The sequence below is a fragment of the Vigna unguiculata genome, chromosome 3 (assembly GCF_037176805.1).
Source record: "Vigna unguiculata cultivar grain cowpea cultivar isolate G323 ecotype 2 chromosome 3, ASM3717680v1, whole genome shotgun sequence".
NCBI lineage: Eukaryota > Viridiplantae > Streptophyta > Magnoliopsida > Fabales > Fabaceae > Vigna > Vigna unguiculata.
This window is the reverse complement of record NC_140794.1, coordinates 52,813,335-52,835,437: the sequence shown is the minus strand read 5'-3', so window position 1 is coordinate 52,835,437 and position 22,103 is coordinate 52,813,335. Positions and strand designations below refer to the sequence as shown.

Genomic DNA, 22,103 nt, shown 5'->3' with positions numbered 1-22,103 from the left:
TACTCACATATTAATGACTCATGTACAAATATTACATGAAAAATATATAATATTAAATACTATTCCTCCTTTCTTGAAGTTACCAGGAGTGGTGTTTTTCCTTACTATGTTTGTCTAATTCCTTTTCAATGAGTTTCCATTTCTTGCAAAAGCAATACAACACATGACTCGCGAGAGAGAAAACAATGCGAAAACTAATTTTACAGCATGTCAATTTTCCTTTCAAACCGCTGTTAGAATTAATTGACGAATTAATTCTATTAGTGACTCATTTGAAATATTATGATGGGTCCAATTGTGATTTAATAAAAAATATTAAGACTTATTAGTTATTATTATGAGAAGTGATAATAAAATAAAATAAAGATAAAGATAAAATAAAACGAACTTGATGGACGTTGGTATAAAAGGAATTGAGGTTCTGTCTCTGGCCATAAGGTTCTTTTCACAGTAACCCATCAAGAACGTGTGAGAAGAAAAAGAAAGATAAAGAGATAGATTGGAAAACGGTGGTTGAAGAACACACAAAATTATAAATTGAAGAACGCATATTCACAGGATTTATCATAGATCAAGGTTAGTGCTCTATTATGATTTATCGTGTGAGAATTATAAATCTTAAAGATCCTTAATTAATTTTACATGTGATATCAGAACAAGATTGTAGGATAAGAAATTTATAAGAGAAATTACTAAAGATCCTTAAGAGAAATTAAAATCTCACATACACACGCAAATCTCAATGATATATCACTAAAAGAGAATAATTTGACATTTAAGAAAAAAATATTACCTAAAACAAGCTGATGATATTATCCAACACTTTGATGTTTTCTAAGTCGTATCAACTAATTAAGAAAAAAAAATCTAAAAACTTAAAAATTTAATATAGAAAAGTGAAGAAAGATAATGAAATATAAAAAATTACTACAATTTTAATTTATATACTATTTTAACCTTTACTCTTCTAAAACCATTCCTATTATATAAACAGAAAACCTCCGTGTTTAATAATAAATAACTATATAATTATTTATAGTTAGATCACAGAAGACATCATGATTTAAGTATTTTTAAATTAACATTAAATATACTTTTTTAATAATATTAACTATTTTTAGACTCTTTAAGTTCCTTTAAAAAAAAAAAAACTATATAAACTCAGTCTGTTACAACTTTTCTGAGAAAACATACTTATTTTCGCATAGTAGTTTATAGCAATAAAAACTGTATAAATAAGTAATAAATGCATGGACTGCATGCTAAGGCATACTAATAATTTTTAATGAACTGTTTAAGTATTAATTATTTATGAGTTATCTGTTATGTCTTAATTTTATTAATAATGTATGAATGCGTTATTTTATATTTTTATTAATATAAATATTTTTATCTCTCTTTTATGTTACTTAAATTTAATGAAAATTGTTTAAAATAAATCTTGAATTAAATACTTTTCAGTTGGTCAAATAATTTAAGGTTTTATTTTTCATTCATTCGTAAATACTTTTAAAACAATTCTAATGGAACTGTATACAGTGAATCTGAATTATTACAGAATTCATTACTCTTCATTCATCAAATTAAACACATGTTATTAACCAGGAGAACAGTCTGTACAAAAATGATTGAACTTTATTATGCTTTTCAATTTTACATTACCCAACTCATAATTGCCTTGTGAGCATGCATTTGATCCGAGAAAGTTGTTTGTGCGGAAATTATATATATATATATATATATATATATATATATATATATATATATATATATATATATATATATATAAAATTTATTAGTATGAAAGTATTTAGTTATTTTAATTTTTTTATTGTCTGATCACTTTTAACTTTAATTTGTTTTGATCTAATTAAATTTAAAGAAGAGTTATTGGTTTATTTTCTCGAGGCTTAATTTTGAAAGATTCATTGTATTCACATTTATTTTTTAAATACTTTTTAAATTAAAATAATAATTTTATCAATTTGATCATGCTTTTAAATTTAATTATATTTTAGTTATAAAATTGTGTACAAGATAAATAACAATTATTTATAATAAAATTGTAGAAATTATTTATATTTAATTTTATAATAATAATTAATTTATTATTTTTAATTATCATAAAAAAGTAAGAATCGAACATATGTTTACACTCGAAAATAATAATAGAGATCCAACTTTCAAATATTTCAATCTTATATAATTTTAAATAAATATATATACTCATAAATAACATATACTCATAAATAACTATAAACTTTGTAATAATATAATAAACATGTAAAGTATAAAAAGCAATAGTATCATAAATTTATATGTGAGTTTTTTAAATTCAATTTAATTTGATTCAATAAATATTTTTAATATTTTTAATTTTTTATTCATTGAATTATTAAATAGATTACATTTAAATGTTTTTATTTTTATTTATTTTCTTCAAAATTTTGAAAATAAACAAGTAAAAATTTAATTGAAAAAAATAAATTATATAGTTCAGATAATTAAAATATAAATTAAATTGATTATTGCGATGAAACAGGAAATTTAATAAAATAATTAAATAACAAAAAAGTAATTAAGCCATGATTTAAAATATATTGATTTATGGAAAAGTACACCAGGAACAGGGGCAGTGTGTCTGTTACGTTTAGGCGAATTGCACGAGTTTGGGCCCGCACTTTTCTTACCCTCCCACATCAATTTTACACGCACGCGCGCCACAGGGAAGGAAGAGCGCGAGTGAGACCAACTTACTCACATATATGCCTACTTTGGTTCAAAATAGGACCTACCATTTCCGAGAGGGAAAGATCTTTTCTTTCTGCCAAAAACAGCCCCCTTTTTCTCCTTGAACTACAAAATGTCACTTTTTAGTGTAATTTAGAACAGTTATTTTTAACCATAATTACTATTTATTAAAAATATTTTTTTAGTGAAAATATTCTTAATTAATTAATTATCATCTTTTAGTTGAATTGTAGTAATTTTAAAGAAGTTAATTCCATGGGGGTGGTATCCAATATTTTATTTTGAAATACAGATTTCAAAACAAAATGAAGTTAAATTAGTTATTTTAATTTTAAAATTTTAAGTGACATCATAATTAATATTTATCTTTAATAGTACATAATGAAAAAAAAACAGATTAAATATAACCTTAATAAATATATAATAAACAGAAATTTATAATGAACTCATCATAGTTACCGCCATATAAACATATATAGAAATTAGTTGTATATAAAAATAAATATATTTATAAAATTTGATGAGTTATAATTAAAATTACCCTACAAATAGAAAGTGATGAAAAGTAAATGCAGTAAAAGTATTTGATGCTCTGGCAGTTTGAAGTGAAAGTAAGTGAGAATGTAATTTACATTAACTTTGGTGGCAACTGTGAATCCCCCCAATCATACAATTCCTAAAAAATTCACAAATTTGAACGGTCTTGATGCAGGTAGTTTCAGCCAATAGATTCACCCTCAAGGATTCCTTGAACCAAACCTGCCGCTGTTTGTTTCTCTCTCTCTCTGGTCTTCCATTACCCCATCAACCCTATTTATAAAACCATCTCCTTCCACTCTCTTCTACACTCCCCAATCCTTCTCTGAACATCACTTCCCAGACCAAACCCTAAATTAAATTCATGTGCTCCTCAAGGTCTACCACTCCATCAAGACCTTCTTACCTGGAACAAGACCACGGCTTGGCTTCCTTAACCGACATGGATGCTTGCCATCGAGCCAACAATTTCGTATCTAGGTCCATGACCATGGGTTACGCCACCTCCTACACCAGAACCGGATCAAGGAACACCCTTCCCGTTTTCTCACCGAGATCTAAGACATTCCACGACACCAGATTCGAGGATCAACACTCTCACTTCCTCGCCGCTTGTTTCCTCTGTAAAAAACCACTCGGAGACAACCGAGACATCTTCATGTATAGGTCAGTCACCCACCCAAAACAACACCCTTTGTTACAAAAATCCTTTTTTTTCTTTTAATTTTTTGGTGGGTTACCCAAAGACCCTTTTGGTTGCGAATTAGATCTGATCGGGATTATAATTGTTTTTTGCAGAGGGGACACCCCGTTTTGTAGCCAGGAGTGCAGGCAAGAACAAATAGATATAGACGAAGCCAAAGAGAAGAACTTGAACCTTTCTTCATCGATGAAGGCTTTGAGAAATAAGGAACAAAGAAAATCGACGACGTCGCCAAACAAGGCGCAAGGCTACTCGTTCCGTACGGGGGCAGTTGCGGCGGCTTAGTTAGTTGAAGAGGTACATAGGATTCCTCGAACGAACGGAACTGAAGCAGTATTCCCGGAAAAGGAAAGAAAACACTTTTAAGAAAAAAACTGTGACCCAGAAAAAAGATACTTTTTCTTTCCACAAACAGGGGTGAAGAGAGAGGAATGGAAGGTACAGGGGAGTTTTGTGAATGTGGCTGTAAATGTGTTATACGTGTTCAAGTGTTGGGTGCTTACAGTGCGAGATCCTCTCAATCAAATGGCTCAAATTTTCGGGTTTGCTTTTTCTATTTCTTTTTTCTTTGGAATCAAGGGTTTTGGTTTTTGTTTCCTTTTGTATATCACCCTACCTTGTTGAGTTATAGGGCTTGTGGCAAATAGTTTCAGTTTTTAAAAAAGATGAAACTGAATACAGTGGAAACTTTCTTTCCTTTGGCCTTTCTCCTGTGTTCTGTCCTTGTTCTCATGTGTGTTGATTCGGTGAGAGGTGAAGAAGATGGCAACCGGGTTTTCGTTTATTTCCCAAAGTTCACTCCTAAATATTCTGTGTGATATCGTGATTATAACTTATTATGATCATATAACTTATAGAAACTATAAACTTTTTCATATAATTTATAAGTATGTTAATTTAATGAAACTCCTCCCAAAAAACAGTAAATTCTTCTCTAAATGAATTTAAGACTGAGAATAGGGTATGTTTAGTTGAATATATTTACAGTTTAAAAAAAGAGAAAAATTTCAATATTTAACTGAATAAAAACATTAAATGGTTGATTTTTGTTTAAAAGTTATTTTCTATGGTTCACTTTAACTGAACAAAAACATCATTTTACGCATTTTCTTACACATTTTAAAAAAGTTTAATACACATATCCCTAAAATATTCATAAGTTGTGTTTTGAAATCAATAATTTTATTAATAGTAATTTGTGGTTGAACGGTAATAGCATATTTTTTATTATTATAAATATCTGCATTATTTGCTTACACGTTACTGGTTAAATGTTATCTAAGCGTACAGATTTAATTCTTCTATAGCTGAATAAATATCTTATTTTAAGACGTATCAATAATAAAATATGTAATAAAATTTAATCTTTTTCTTGAAGATGAAGTGTTTTGAGATGATTTTAATTTTTGTTTTATCATAACTTTAATCTCCTAAGGGAGCACAATAAATGAATTTTAATGTAAAATATGAAGAAGGCATCTTTTCTAAAGCAGTTGATCTTGTTTAATTTTATGATTTGCTAATATTTGTCTAATTCTAATTTATAATTAACACTTTTTTACAATAAATTTAAGCTTTCCCTTATTCAGTTGAGTAGAAGGATGAATAAAGAAAAACATACGTATTCAGTATAGTAGAAGGATGAATGAAAGAAAATCATGCGAGTTTAATGGAAAGAAATTGTTATCACTATAATCTAATACAAAAGAAAAGCATTATGAAGGACTAAATGACAAAATAAATTAAAGAATTAAACCCTCTATATTGTTTTTTTCCAATAACAAAATTATGCACTGAAAAGATTCAAAAATATTGTTTGTTTAGTAATTAGTAATTCGGGATTTCAACCATGTTATTTTTTAATATAAAATTTTATTAGTTTTTTTTTTCTCTTGTAAACTAATAAGAAGTTTATCCAAAAATATCAATAAAAACTTTTAAACTGAATAGTTTGACACAATTGTAATCATTTAATGACTTATTATATCATATGATTGGAATGATTTTTTTTCGCAAAAAACACAATTATAAAAACTTGTTCTCAGAACTCATTTACAAAATATATTTCGCTTCTACAAAAGAAAACGAAAAAACTTTCATTAAATAACTTTAGTTCTATGTATTCATATATAATTATAATATTCATATATAATTATAACCTTGTTTCAGTATATTCGATAATTCTATATCATGGAAGAGTCGAAATTAAAGTTGATATGTTTAATAATAGTATATTGTTTAGAATAAAGGATAATAACCGTTTAAATACACTTTCTCATTTAATACTTTGAGGAACTTTTACGAAAAACATTGTGGCCTAGTTCTAGGTTTAAAAAAACACAAGATCTCAAATACAATTATTAATTCTGATAATGATTTTTCAATAAACTTGAGACTAAAATAAAGGTCATATATAATTAAAGAAAAATAAATTAAAACAATATTATTTTTTCTTATTTTTTTATCACAGTTTTTTTTATATAAAAAATTTTATTTTTCAAGACTCTAAGCACTTTATTCAAATTTAGTAACAACATTTAGTACACGTTATTAGGTTTGGACAAAACTATTTTTTTAACATGTTGCATAAAGTATTTATTCAAAGTTATACCAAAACATCATCATACTAAGAGATGGATTTTTACAATGTCAATGTCGTCAAGACCCATGCGGAGACACTTCTTAAAAAAAATGAAGAGAACCTTGTCAAGTCAACGCCATGACTAGCTTCAAGCTCATCACAATGAGCTCTTCCAATCTCGTTACATTGAGCTTCAAGCTGTGAACAATAAACTATACATACTCGATACAGATTGGTCTATCCCACACTCAAAAATCAAAGCCACAAGGGTAGTCTCAACAATTCAAACAAATTGAGCACTGAGTCTCGTCAACAAGTTGATTAGGTAAGGCTCTCATTAGGTTGATCTCTTTGTCAAATTCCAACAAGTGCATTGGATCAATTGTAGGAAACAAGTGTCCTATCCACATTCAAATGTCTCGATAATCTTATTTCTATTTAGATTTGTAATGAAACAATGTTTTGGTTGCTTAAGATGAATAAAATACATATACTAATTGAAGTTGAATAAATACGATGAAACTGAGTGTGTTGAGATTGAATTTCACTAATCCTCTTCTACTGCACTCTTACTGATTTACTATACACTAAAATCATTATTCAATATTCCTTAAAGTACTTGGCTAGTTCTAAATTAATTCTTTGCTTTAGAACCCATAGACTTCAAATTGAGTGTGTTTGCTCAGTCTCTCGTCGAATGAATCCTTGTACTAAGATTAGGACTTTGTACTTAATTAAAACAGTTAAATTTAATCCTAGCATCTAACAATAATAGATGATTTGATTAGACTTTAGATCCAGACTAGTTTTCCTACTCAATACAAATAAGTGAAATCAAATGAGTTATCAGTTCATCTAAATAAGTACAATCAAATCAAACCATTATCACTGAATAAAACGTTTAGCATGGTTCTCTTGTGTTTATTGCATAATAAAAACCTAACAGTTTGACAATTAAATAGGTATTAGACGCATAGGTGTTTTGATTAATGTATTTCATGTGTTATATAATTTAAATTTATTAAATTTAAAGAGTTTAAACCCTGGGTTAGTCTTACCTTTTGTTTGAAAATCTCAATTGAACCCATAAATTTTCATTAGTATCAATTTGGTCCTTTTTTTTTTAAATGTGTTGCAATTTGGTCATTTATAATAGTACAATACTAATGACGTTAATTGATGTGCCATGTGTTACCTCGTAGGTTTTTTTTTATATTTTTTAATTTTTATTTAAAAAAATTACCACATGTCAAATGAGGGTCTTGTCACATGGTAGAGACAGTGTGGTGTGTCAAAAATATCAATTTATTCCCTATATTCAGTCCAAATATTTTTTTTAAACTAATGCAATTTCATCTTTCTTCAAATTAAGACCAAAACTTTTATATAAATATTATAACGATATTTTTATTAAAATTAATATTTTTAACAAGATTAGATTTATTTAAATTTATATTTTAATCATAAGTCTCATTGTGATAGACTTCAATGTCTTAGATGTTATCTTAAGAAATAAACTTTAAATTGAATTCAATTCTACAAAACTGACTTGTAAGGTAATATTTACCTCAATTATATATTATAAATTCATCTTTATCTTTAGTCAATATTAAATTTCCAACGATTTTTTAAAGATTTTTTTTGAAAAGTACTCCTTTTATATTTTATATATATATATATATGAAATATGAATACGTGATGATGTTGATAGATTTAATTTATGTTTAATTTAAATAATTAACTTATCCTAAAGGCTTACATTGCTACAATGATCTTAGGTGATATGGACCATATCCTCTTGCAGGTAATGACGAAAATGGACCAAGTTCGTGCTGATTAACCAAACTTCTTATTATTTAATGGTTTGATTATGCATATAATGTTATGTTGTTATGTTATATATATATATATATATATATATATATATATATATATATATATATATATATATATATATATATTTCTTTTGTGGACTTTTCACGTCCTGGATTACATGATTTTACACACACATATAATATTATATAATATTATAGGAATGGGACTTTCCAACTACCATGTTGTAGACATCAGGACATTGCGATTCTCGTATACTTCATTATTTTTGACCATTCTCACCCACAGTTTTATTCTTTGTAGAAAATTATAAATGGACTGAATTTCTTTTTATTGAAAATGTAATTTTTCTTTAATCTATCCCAAAAAATAATATACCAAAGTTCTATTCTACTAGATAATGTATTTACTGAAAGTCTGAGATTATGTTAATTAGTAAAATTATTTTAAGAAAGAACATATGTATTGTTATGTGTGAAAGTACGTATATTAAACATAACTTCCTTCATTGACTTTCTTTTTTACAAACGATTCAATGCTTTATATTTTGATATACTCTGATAGCCACCATCTATTGCGTCATGTTATGGGTCAATATCTATATTTTTTTTCTTTGTTATTTATTTTTTTGTTTAATTTTTATTGTATTTTGACCAATTTTTTTCTTCTTGCTGAAGCTTAATTACAGCATCAAGAAAAGGAGAGAAAAAGTGGTAAATATACGTTGGAGCATTGACTAAAATCTAAGGGTTCAAATATAAGTTACACAATATCTGTCGACGAAAAAACAGAGAAAATAATAATAAGGAAAGTGAAAATGCAAATTGTTGTGGAATAGCAAAATGAAATGATAAGAGCGAATCTCATCAGATCTATTATGATTAGATGAAGTTAAAGTCCTAACCCATTTCACTAAAGGACGTATTGATGAAATTTTATTTATTTTTTATCACATTTTATTATAATATTTATAAATTTTGAAGTAATTAATTAAATTCTTTATTAAATAAAGTATAAAGTTATTATATTTTATATTTTAAATTACTCTATTTTAATTAATAATTTTATTATAATATTTATAAATTTTGAAGTAATTAATTAAATTCTTTATTAAATAAAGTATAAAGTTATTATATTTTATATTTTAAATTACTCTATTATAATTAATAATTAAAATTTAACTTATAAATGTCAATAATCGAAATTATCATATTATTATTTACTTCTTTCTCTCTATATATATATAATCTTTTAAATTAATTTTTCATTTATTTTGAAAAAAAATTCTGGTGGGTCAAAATGGACTGTCCTACCAAGCCCAGTCCCTTTCTGTTACTCCTATAGTTAGGAGACTTCTCCTTGCACCTCCAATAATCTCTCTTGTATCCCTAAAACTTAATTTATTTTCATGTTTGTCCATGATAAAAAAAACAGTTACTCCATCTTTCACCGCTCTGTACCCCTAAAACCATACACCCCCAAAACGCACCCCCAACCCCAATAATATTGTGCATGTGTATTTATATTTTAATTGATTTAATTATTTTTAGCAGTAGATTAGAAAATACGTAATTCACAGTTTTTCCACACGCGTGAAACGGAAGGTTTAACTTTTTTTCAGGAAACGGAATGTGGAATCCGTTTCCCATAATTTTTTTTTTAAGGAAACGGACCCATTATATATATATTTTTTTTAAGGAAACGGATTGTGGAATCCGTTTCCCAATTTTTTTTTTTTAAAGAAACGGATTGTGTAATTCGTTTCCCAAATAATTTGCAGACCACCATTGCATTGAGGGGTATAATTCAATTGAATCTAACGTTATTCGGAAAAGGAAAATCAAGAGGATTTAGAAAGGGGAATTGAAGCCAAGAGCATGGTCAAAAAATCGAAATCATGAGACAATAATCCTTTTCTCTCTCTCTTTTTTTTTGTGTTGATTCACTGAAAATGTTGTTTGTGTTGATAATAGGCTCAGTTCACTGCGAAACAAAACCCCCTCCTACGTTTGCAATTCAGATCCGTTTGAGTTTTTCATTTCCTTCACATTTTTGGGGGCTTCTCCCTGCACAAAATGGATCAGGGTCTATCTTTGTTATGTTGGCACTTTAGATACTTAAATTTGTAAACACTTAATCAGTTTATTATAGAACCTTCTTGTCTGGAACTATGATCTGTCTCGCATGTCCTAATTGGCAAAGCTGGTAACACCAAATATGCATTTTGCTCTTTGTTTTCAAATATTAGCATAGGAATCAGTGAAAATAATAAAACTTGTATTGTTTCCTATACAGATCTTTTATAACAAAAAAACAAAATGAAAGCTATGGGGCATCATAATTTTTTTTTTTAAGGAAACGGATTGTGTAATCCGTTTTCCATAAAAAATATTTTTTTTATTTTATTTTAGGTGAAACGGATTGTGGAAGTCGTTTCCCAAAATGCTGAAATGGAACCTGGAATCCGTTTTACTAAATGGTGCCAAAGGTGTTATTAATTATAGAAGTTCGAAAACATTCTATACTTAAGTAATTATGAATAATAAATAAATTGGAAAATTTTCTCAAGGAAAAAAAAAGAAATAAATAAGAAAATACAGAAACAATAACAAAAATAAAATTAATATTTATTAATGGTTGTCTACATTTGTTTTATTTAGTTATAGTTTAAAAAAATAATAATTCATTCATATTTGCTAAGAAAAAAAAGAAGATCATGCTAGTGAGATTTGGTCATTTAAAGATTTTGCTAAGATAAATATTGTTTCAAAATTTATATATACAAACAAGGATTAACACTCATATCTCACTTATGAAAATCATCCAAAGAGGATAAAGGAAGTCAAATCGGAACAATTTATATATCTATTACACTAAGCATCTATTACCATTTTCATGCTTTGACTTTACCCCTTAAGCTTGATTGAGAAAAAATTGTGATTTTATCTTTTATTCATCTTTGATCATTGATTATGTTTGACATGTAGTAAACAATCCTAAAAGAAGTATATTTCTTTCTTTATTGAATATGTTTGACATGTAAAAAGTTACAGATAAAATATTTAACATGTTGGATGATGATATGAAATTTGTAGGAGAGGATAATATAGTGGCAATCATGATATATTGTGAATTTCTCCGTGACTAGAGAATTATTGATTAAAAAATGGAAACATTTTTATTGAATCACATGCATTGCTTATTACATTGATTTGATATTTGACCATTTTGAGAAGCTTATGTAGGTGTATCAACATATTATCAATAAGTGAAAAAAATCACCATCTGTTAAATAATATGTTGAAGAAGTTTACAAAAGAAAAAAGTTTATAAGGTTTTGTAAGATTATATCTCATAACTTATTTGACTCTAACTTGTTTTCATAAATTAATAGCATCGTTCATATTGAGAATGAGATATTAAATAGTCGTCAGCTTTAGAAGAGCATAGCCATGTGTTTCAAAATTGATGCCTATCTTTTGGTGGTGGTCGTGGTCCTTCCGTTGCAGGATTCACATAGAAAACTTGCAATGACTTTCTTAATACGAAAAGTTGGATTATGAAAGAAAAAAAAAATGTTCAATGTAATTTTACTAATATTAAAAAAACATAATTTTCTAAACTTTTTTTTTACAAAGTTTAATTATTTATTTGTGTATTTAAATATGAAAATATTAATATTTTCATAGTTAACTTGTTTGTAAAAAGATAGATGGGAGGTGGAATAGTAAACTTTACAGGTCCATTTAGTTGTCTATGACCTTTATCACCACTTTTCCTATGAACCTAATTTAATAAATATTTATCTTGAGATAATAAAAATGTTATAGATATATGTATGGAAACATTAATCGAGTGATGTAGTAGGAAGGGAAAAAATATCAACTTACTGAATTTCATTATGCTAAAGGGCTTTTTTTTTCTATGAAAAATGAAAACATGTGTAGGATGTTATTTTTCATAAAGAATGGTGAAAGATATTTTCAGATGGAATTCCATTGTTAAAGACATTTGATTTTTGAGTTTTGACTTTGACTTATAACTCTTGTGAATGTAAGGTAATTGAAGTTTATTTAGAATAATAATCAAATTTAAAATGTTATTTGTGGTTTTTAATTTTCATTTTTGGTTCATATAGTTATCAAAAATTTATTGATTATAGGTTTATAGAAAAAAATAAGAAGAAAACATTTGCATAAAAAATTATGTATGATTTGTTTTCTGTTATAACTTGAAGCTGAAAATAAACTAATTAAAAAGCTTTGTTATGTCATTCAATGATATTAGGTTTGGTGATAAATATAGAATTAAAGAAGGTACAATGTTGAAGTTCAACAAGTTGAAGAAAAAAGTGATAGTAAAAGTGATGACTTAGCTCTTCCTACTTTAGATCTAATTGATATTTGTAATATAATTTTTGTTATGCCAATATTGGTGATGTAAATTTTTTATCCAAGAAAGAACTTGATAATGATGATAATCTTAAAGATAATGTCAATGAAAGACTGAAGTAAAAAACTTGAAGATATTATTCTACTTTTAGTTATTTAATTATCATTAGCCTAACAAATTATGTTTTGTAATTATGGGACTTATCTATTCGTTGTACAATAAACTTGCATAATGAACATACATTATTAAGATTAGTTATTTTAAAATTATAGGATTATTATGTATTATTTTAATTCTGATGCTAAAATGTTGAACTGGTATATTATTATATTTGTTATTCATATTAAGTGATTTTTACGAGTTTACAAATGGGATCATGGTTGAATCTGTAAAGCTCTAACAAAAATCTTGCTCACCATCTATGATCCTTACAAAGCATTTGATATTTCACCACAATTGCAAAAGCAAACTTGTTACAATTTTAATATTTCATATTTGTTATTAACCTTTTTCGTCGTTATTATGAAAAATGTTTATATCACGAATGATAATTGTTAGAAGTCGAGACCTATAATTATTTAGGTACTATTTCCTCTTTATATCCTTTGAGGTGATTTTTAAATATAAAATTGATAATGCACATATTCTAAAAGAAACAATATTTTGATTGAATGTTGATTAACGATGATTCTCTGTCATTAATCAAGTTAGACGAAATACAAATAAAGGATATTCAATTTATTCTATCACTTGTGCTTATATGTAAAAAAAAAAATTACTTATGCAATAAAATTATTTTAAAATATAAATTTAGATAAAAAAGTCTGAATTATAATTTAATTTAAACATGGTAAAACACGTTATACTATTTATTTAAATAATGCTTGATCTCTTCTTATGTTGCGTTGGTAAATCATATTTGATCGTTATTAGTAAAAATACATGTGCATTCATTTTCTTTATAATAACAAAAATTACAAAAAATAATTTTTATTTGTTTTATAAATGATTTTTGTTTATTTGATTTAAAAAGGGATTAAATTTTAAAAAATTATTAAATAAAAAATTTTAAATTTTAAAAAAATGTCACTCGAAGGTAAAGGTGAAAAATAAATATGAATGCGAAAAAAAGAAATTTTCGTCGTATAATACTACAAATATACTTCTTAATTACGAAATTTTAATTATCTGTAATATTTTATTTTGCATCTTATATTTTAATTGTTGTAAACTTTAGTTGTATCATCTTAATTGGGTTATTGCTTCCTGCACCCATCATATTTCTTCCAGCATCCTGTATTTTTTGAATTTAATTTTTATACACAATAAACAATTCTGCAAATTTCCGGAAAGTTATTATCCCCTCCTGTTAAGGCGGAAGCGTTCGGACGTGGCAAGGGAGAAATTTGATCGTGTAGGATACAACAGCATCTTAATTGAAAATTCGGCCTAATCTTCATTGATGATAGATGTTGTGGGCCGAAGCCCATAAGGCCTCTATGATCCTTTAGTAACTTCACTTGACAGCCTTATCTATCTATACTCCCCAAAGTTCTATTTGCATTTCTCATTCCTTCATTTATGTTTTATTACCACATATAGGTATCATTGTTTTTTATTTTTCAGATTCTTACTTTTTGTAAGCATAAAACTCTGCTTCATTTCGTTGTTTTCTATTTATATAAAACACCATCTAGTAAAATTTTAAAACCCAACCTCGATGATAATTTCAAAAATAATTTTTAGAATTATCCTGAAAATTTTTAAAATTGACCTAACGGTTAAACTTTGTTTATTTATTTTTTTGAAAGAAAAGGTTTGAGCTGGATTTTTTTAGCGTGGTGAGTTCGGAGCTATGGTTAGATTGCAGTTGGTTAGAGAGATAAAAAGAAAAAAAGAGAGATGAATGAACATTTTTCTTTTCTCGTAATAGAAAACAAGGAGCGAAAATGGAGGGAGTGAAAGAAAGTCCAAAGATGGAGGAAAAGAGACAAGAGTTATTATTAATAAAAGAACCAGTAAAGATTCTAAAGTAAGAGAAAAAGTTTTGTTAAAATTAATTTTATATTAATATTAATCTTGTTTTATTAAACTAAACTGATAATTATTTAAAAATTAAATATATATTTAATTACCTTAATTATTTACAAAGATTAAATAAAATTAACATTATTAAAAAATTTGTATTAAAATTATATTTTTGTTCTTGTTATATTAAAAATAAAATGGGTCAGGTTTTGTTGAACTCAAGAAACTATATATTGTTACAAAACTAACAAATTGATTAGATAAAGAATTTTGTCTTACCATAAAAATTACATGTATTAATATGATAAAAAATATTACAACGGGAGAGGTAAAGAAAAAAGAAGCTAATGAAATATCACAAAAATCAATTAAATTATGTTAAAAAATTATAATGCATATTAATTAGGATAGTTTTTTCTCCGATCCCTGTATTCCCTGAATGAGTTTAGACTAGATCAACCTACAGACTTACATGCTGATTTACTTTATAAAATAATAAATTTTAAAAAAATAAAAAGTATTTAAAAGTAAATTTTTAAAATATATACATGTGTATTATAATTTAGATATTAAATTATTATATCTAATTGTTACTTAAATTTAAAAATACATATTTTGTTTAATCTTTTTAAGCGGACTAAATTACTCTAACATAGATAGACCGAACCTAAAAATCACAACTCATTTAAAATATGCCTATTACTTCCTGTACTGTAATCCTCAATCCTATCGTTTCGGAATTTATTTTTCAAATCACATTAAAACCAATCCGATTTTTTTTTTTTTTTGGTAGACAATCACCCCACTTTTATTACCAAAATAAATTTCCAGAACCTTTTGATGGGGTGCACCAAGAGATTTGATAGGTGTAGGAAGTCATTGCCTTAAAATATAAAATGAAATGGGCTAACATAAATTTAACAAATGGCCCAGCGATCCAGAGCAAACTACTTGTTTTACATCTAGGTTTCTGCTTCCTGCAACTCCACCATTACTAAGATGCATCACACTCTTCTAGAAACAAACTAAAATTCTATCTTTTATTACACTAAATCGCTGCTGCTATTGCAAATTGCGAAGCTAAAGAGAAAGAAGAAGAGAGAAAAAAATATTATAGATAAAATAAAAACACGTTGTACAAAAATGTTTTTTTTTAAGTTCATTTCAAAAAATTTGTTCCCAAAGATATTATATACATATATATTTTAAAAAGTTTGTTTCAAAAAGTTGGTTCTGGAATGCTTATTCGAAATACATTTAACATGTTCTGAAAAGCTTGTTATGGAAATATTATTTTTAAATACATTTCTTATGTTTTGGAAATTTCATTTCGGAAATCATATTCCAAAAATCTCATTTAAAAAATCATATTTCAGAAATTTCAAAATGTTTACTCCAAAAAAATTTCAGACCAAATAATCCCAAAGTCACGTTCATAAAGCATAAAACGATCATTTTAAAAATTGTAGGGATATATCAAGAAATTTTGGGAGTAATGTGGTAGTGTGGTAGTAAGTGAAAAAAAAAAATAGTAGTGTAAAATGGTAAATAACAAGTAGGTTTTTATTAACCCTTAAGAATTTATTTTCTGTTTGATTGGAGTAAATGAGATAAGGAATATAAAATAAGTGAGAAAATAGCGAAAAATAAGATCATTTTATTAAAATTAAGCAGAGTGAATGTAAAATATAAAATGTTATGTTTGTTTGAATAGAAAAGAAAAAGAAAAAAGAAATTTGTAAGTTGTAATGAATGGTCAATATATTCTTATATTGTATACTTACTTTTAGTATATTTTCGTTTGAAAAAGAGAAACAAAAATCGAAGTTGCTTTGAACATAATGGTTATCTATGCTAAAGTTGTTATAAAAGTCAAATTTATCTGTGCTAAAGCTGTTTATTCAAATGATATTATTTATATTTTTCTAAAACAAAACAGAAAAAACAGCATGACACTACATGGTAAATTTTCTTCAAATTTCGAACACATGTATATCAATTTTTGTCAAACTTACAAAAGCATCATAAATAAGGCAGTCCACAACAATTCTGATTGGACCAGATTTGAAAGCTGAATTCACAAATTTTAACTATACGATAAAAGGAAGGATAAATTTGTTTTCACACATAAATCAACATGAATTTATCAACTTTTTCATATGGCACAAGTGAGAAAATATAAAAGAAAAAGAGGTCATATATATATTTGTAAGAAAGCTTTTTCTTTTTGGTTAATTCATACATAAGATAGTTTTAATTTATAAGAAATTTATTTATTTTTAAATTTATTTCTCTTGATATTTTTATAAATAAACTTATTTAAACATATCTATAATTTGTAAGATGTATAAAACCAACAGACGGGAATGGTTGAAAATATTACTATAAATAGTTAGTTTTCTTTTCTAATAATCACGTGGCGTAGAAGTACATTCAGAACTTTAATTTGTCGAAGAAGTTTATTTTATTGTTTTTATTATTATTATTTTTGTAATGATTGATGGCGTGTGCATGATGACGAGAAGAGGTGAGGTAAGGTCGAAACCAAAAAGCTGGTAAAAGTCTTATGGAGGCTTTGTCCAGTGCCGTGGAAGACTGCACTAAAACTCATGGCAAATGGCAAAGGGAATTTAGTATAATAATGTAGAATTTGAACGAGAGGAAAATTCAAGCCTCTCAAAATTAACCAAGAAAAGTTATAACAAAGCAATATAAACTTAATTTTAATATTTTGCGTTAAAGTTTTTACATTTTTCGAATGTAACGAGCCAAAATTCTTAAATATTTTAGATCATTTTTATTCTGATCCCAATTATGATGATATAATCATTTTCAATTACCATACATTGGAGACATTGCATATTTTAGAGTTTTGGCACTTTCAATGGAGGACTTAAGGGATACAAAATTTTGTTTTCAATTCTATGGTGGACGCTAATTTTTCTATCCCAAGTTGGATAGAATCGTTGTCAATCATCATACAACCGTAAGTATATTTGGATTATTTGTTTCGTTACAGTTTGATTCGTAAAAGACATGCCTCAAAGGGTGGAAAGGAAAAGACATATTTAATACATATTTAAGTTAAAATATACCCTAAGTCTAGATATGTCAAAGTAAGTCAACCCCACTCACACGGGTTGGCTCACCAAGAGTGGGGTTGAAAATGAGTGAACCTAATCCGGCTCACTTTATGGTGAACCATAAATTTTGTAACCCGGCTTAACCCATGGCTCACCAACCCACATAAAAAATTATTTATTTTTAAGTATTCAAATATTTAAATAATTTTTTAAGCAACTCATGAGATGTTAATCACAGTAAAATCAAGAACCAATGTCTTCATCATGCTCACCACCAATATACGATGAATTATTTCCAAGAAAATGTTCATACTGTCCAAGAAAATATGGTTAATATTACACATTTTCTGTCATGTTATTCAACAAAATATAAATAAAAAAATTACACATTTTTGTCATGTTAATTTAGAAAAATTTGTTTATAAGATGGTTGCTTGAGTAATTTACTAAAAAAATTATATTTAAAGATTAAAGTATCAACGTATATAACTTGACAATCAAATTAATGAAACATTCAAACTATTTAAATATTATTGAGCAACATTCTACCATTTAAAAATATGAAATTATGAACCTATATAATTAGGAGTAGCAAATAATCATTAAAAAAATTAAAAAAAATTGTAAAAAAATGTTGGTGGGTTAAGTGGGTCAACCCACCATCAACTCGGCTCGAACCCGTTTAACCCGTGGGTTAAGTGAGCCGGGTTGAGTTCAACGCAATTTTGAAAAAAATGATTTTTTCTCAATCCAACCCCGTTGGAACCCAAGCTCGAACCCGTGGTGAGCCGGGTTGACTCACGGGTTGAAACTCATTTTGACATCTTTATTTAAGTCTTCGTTTTTGTACCAATATATCAAATAGGTCTCTAGATTTTTATTAGTTTCAATTGGGTCAATTTTTTGAAGATGTGTAACAATTAGGTTATTTTTGTTAGTACGATACTAATAGCGTTAAATATGTCACATGTCAGGTCCTCGCTTTTTATTTATTTTTTTATTTTTGAATTTTTAATATTTTATAATTTAAAAAAAATGTTTTTGTCACATATCATGTTAGTATCGTGTCACGTGTCAAGTCGATATGGTGACTAGTGTCAAGTCATAGTCTAAATCTCAATTTGGTCCCTGTATTTGTTATTTAATTTTATTTCAATCCAAAACTTTTTAAAATTTTGCAATTTCATTCCCTCCAAATTGATATCAAATTTAAATTTTATATAAATATAATAATAATATTTTCATTAAATATTTTAACGATATTAAGTTTATTTAAATTTATATTTTATATTAAACTTTATTATAATCCTTCGGCGATCTTTTGCGACCCTTCAGCTAATAACAATATATGTGTTTACATTTGTGCACATATTAGTGTGAATCATAGCATAAGAAAACAAAGTCAACAAACACAAAGAAAGAAAATCAAAGGTAAGCTAATGCATTTTAAATGTAAATAATTAATATATAAGATATGACAACATAAAGAAAATAGTGTTATTAACTTATATTTGAGAGAAAAACCAATTCTTAGATTAACATGTCTTACTTCTACATATTTCATTATTCAATTACTCACTTGGAGAATATTGTATTTAATAATGAACATAAAAACTCGCATATTTTTCATTAATCAAAACCAATTATCTATGTCAATTCTTGCGTCTCTATACTGTGACGATAAAAAAAAATTTATTTATTTATTATTATTATTTTCTACAATATACTTATAAAAATTTAGAGGCAAAATTATACAGTAATATATAATTATATTTAAAATATTCACATTTATATATGTATATTTACAATACTGTATGCATCTTATATTTACATCGTTTAGTACATCTTATATTTCCTATACTAGAAGTGGAAAAAGTATTATTTATTTACAGTTTTTCCCTCATATACTGGCTTTTAAACAGGTGGAGGGAAAAAGTTATGAATAGGATTCACTTGGATTGTTGAGGGTAAATAAAAGGTAACTCTGATTTGTCCTTCGATGACAATCGGTGCATTCGAAGTAGAGAGAAAAGTAATGGCAGAGTTTCTCGTTCCCTGAAATGTTACATAATTATTCACTGCATTGGTTTGCTATGCATTTCCCAGAAAAATAGCCACAATGTCGACGAAGAAGAGATCAGGCATGTTGGGAGCAACCATCTATAATAATGTTATAAAATTTTATTTTTCACACACAATCATAAAACATGGAAGTGAGACAAATATCACATAAAAAAATATAACATATCATAATAAGATAAAATGAAATGAAAATTCTCCCAAATCCATAAGACTGGATTTTATTATACTTTATAAAGATATTGATTAATTTTGTAGTGACTAGTCAGGATAAATGAGCTCATGGTCAACAAAGTAACTCAAGAACATATCATCTTGAGTAATACTAAATAATTAAATAGATAGGATCAATGAATAATTAAAATAAATATAAATAAATAAAAAAGATGAGTACGTAACTGGAGATAAATATAAATAAGTAAATAAAAGTAAATATAAATTGAATAAATAGGACCAGTGCACCACTGGAGATGAATATAAATAAATAAATAAATAAATAGGAACGAGAACTAAACATAAATTAGAATGAGGTTAGGGACACCTCACTTAAAGGTAAATATAGAGATAAAAATAATTATGAACAGATAAAAATAATCATAGTAAAAAGATAAAATGATAGATGTCTCCTTTCCTTACCTTAAAGATTGAAAAAGATAAATTCACGTTTCTCCATTTTATACACTCCCACTATTAGCACTCTCTTTTTAATGTCTTTGTTGTTTTTATCATTCACTTCTCTGCTTCCTTTCACTCTGTCTTTTGTTTTCTTTCAACTTTGAATATTTGTTATTTATTATCTAAATCTATACATACATACATATATAGATATAATTTTGCATTCAATTTCTTTTAGATTATGTTCAGATTCGATTTATCTCCATTTATCCAAAGCTCTCAACATTTAATGTTCTAACGTTATGTACTTAAGGTTTATCCAACAACGTTCAACGTGATTAACCAAACAGAAATGCTATTACTATATTCCCTGCATCATGTATCAAAAGGAATAAAACTCACATATATATATATATATATATATATATATATATATATATATATATATATATATATATATATATATATATATATATATATATATATATATTAAAAGAGCCCCTGCGTCGTTATAGTTTTAAGCTTTATTAAACGAAATATTATATAATATATATATATATATATATATATATATATATATATATATATATATATATATATATATATAAATTTTCTTTATTATTATTATTATTATTTTTCTAAAAAAATTATCTTAATTTCTTTATCTTTAAATTTTTATCATTTTATTTAAATGTTTATTATCATCATTATAATATTACTTATTAATTATTATTATTCTATATATATATACTACTGTCATTATTTCTAATAAAACATTTATAAATAATATGATATTAATAAATTTTATTATAAAATTTATGCATGTTACATATTCCACCAAGTTCATTTAAATCATAGCTTAAATGGCTTAAACAAAAAATAATCATTATATAAATTAGTTAAAAAACGTAGACAATTCATATTCATTAAATCAAATATCATGTATTAGTCCACATAGTTCAAACAAATATCAATTTCAAACGGCTCAAACAAATATCAACTCTAAACTGCTCAAACAACACAATGAATCTTTACTTCTTGAAAACTAATGTATTGAATAAAAATCGTGAAATACTGCAACTGTCATACTTACCACCCCTTACTTCTTTAAAAAACTTGTATAATGAATAAACAAATATTGATCAATCAAGTCATGACAGGGTTAGATTCACTAGTTCCCTAAATATGATCCTCTCTCATATCATATTATTTGTTAAGCAATTAAAGCCTAATTCAACACTCACCACCTAATATCTTTCTCTATGTGAGTTGGATACTAGTAGAGTTATGATAGTATCACATAACAAATATCCTTCAATACATTTTGATTGACCCTAGATTAACATTTTCCCTTAAAAATAACTAATTGGTTAAAATACTTCCTTGGTTCTTGTTTTTTTTTTTTTACCAAAATCTCAAATACGTCTCCATATATTTATTAGCTTCAATTGAGTTCATATTTTTGAGAATGTGTAACAATTATGTCATTTTCGTTAGTAAG

At 26.2% G+C, this 22,103-nt stretch overlaps 1 protein-coding gene across 1 annotated transcript; it reads left to right on the top strand.

Annotated features, from left to right (window-relative positions):
• Window positions 1-3,567: 3,567 nt before the first annotated feature.
• On the top strand, window positions 3,568-4,687 carry LOC114175794 (FCS-Like Zinc finger 2-like). The gene is made up of 2 exons (XM_028060599.2): window positions 3,568-3,954; window positions 4,087-4,687. Exons 1-2 carry the CDS (start codon window positions 3,653-3,655, stop codon window positions 4,274-4,276), a joined length of 492 nt encoding a protein of 163 aa, XP_027916400.1. The 5' UTR covers window positions 3,568-3,652; the 3' UTR covers window positions 4,277-4,687.
• Window positions 4,688-22,103: the final 17,416 nt, after the last annotated feature.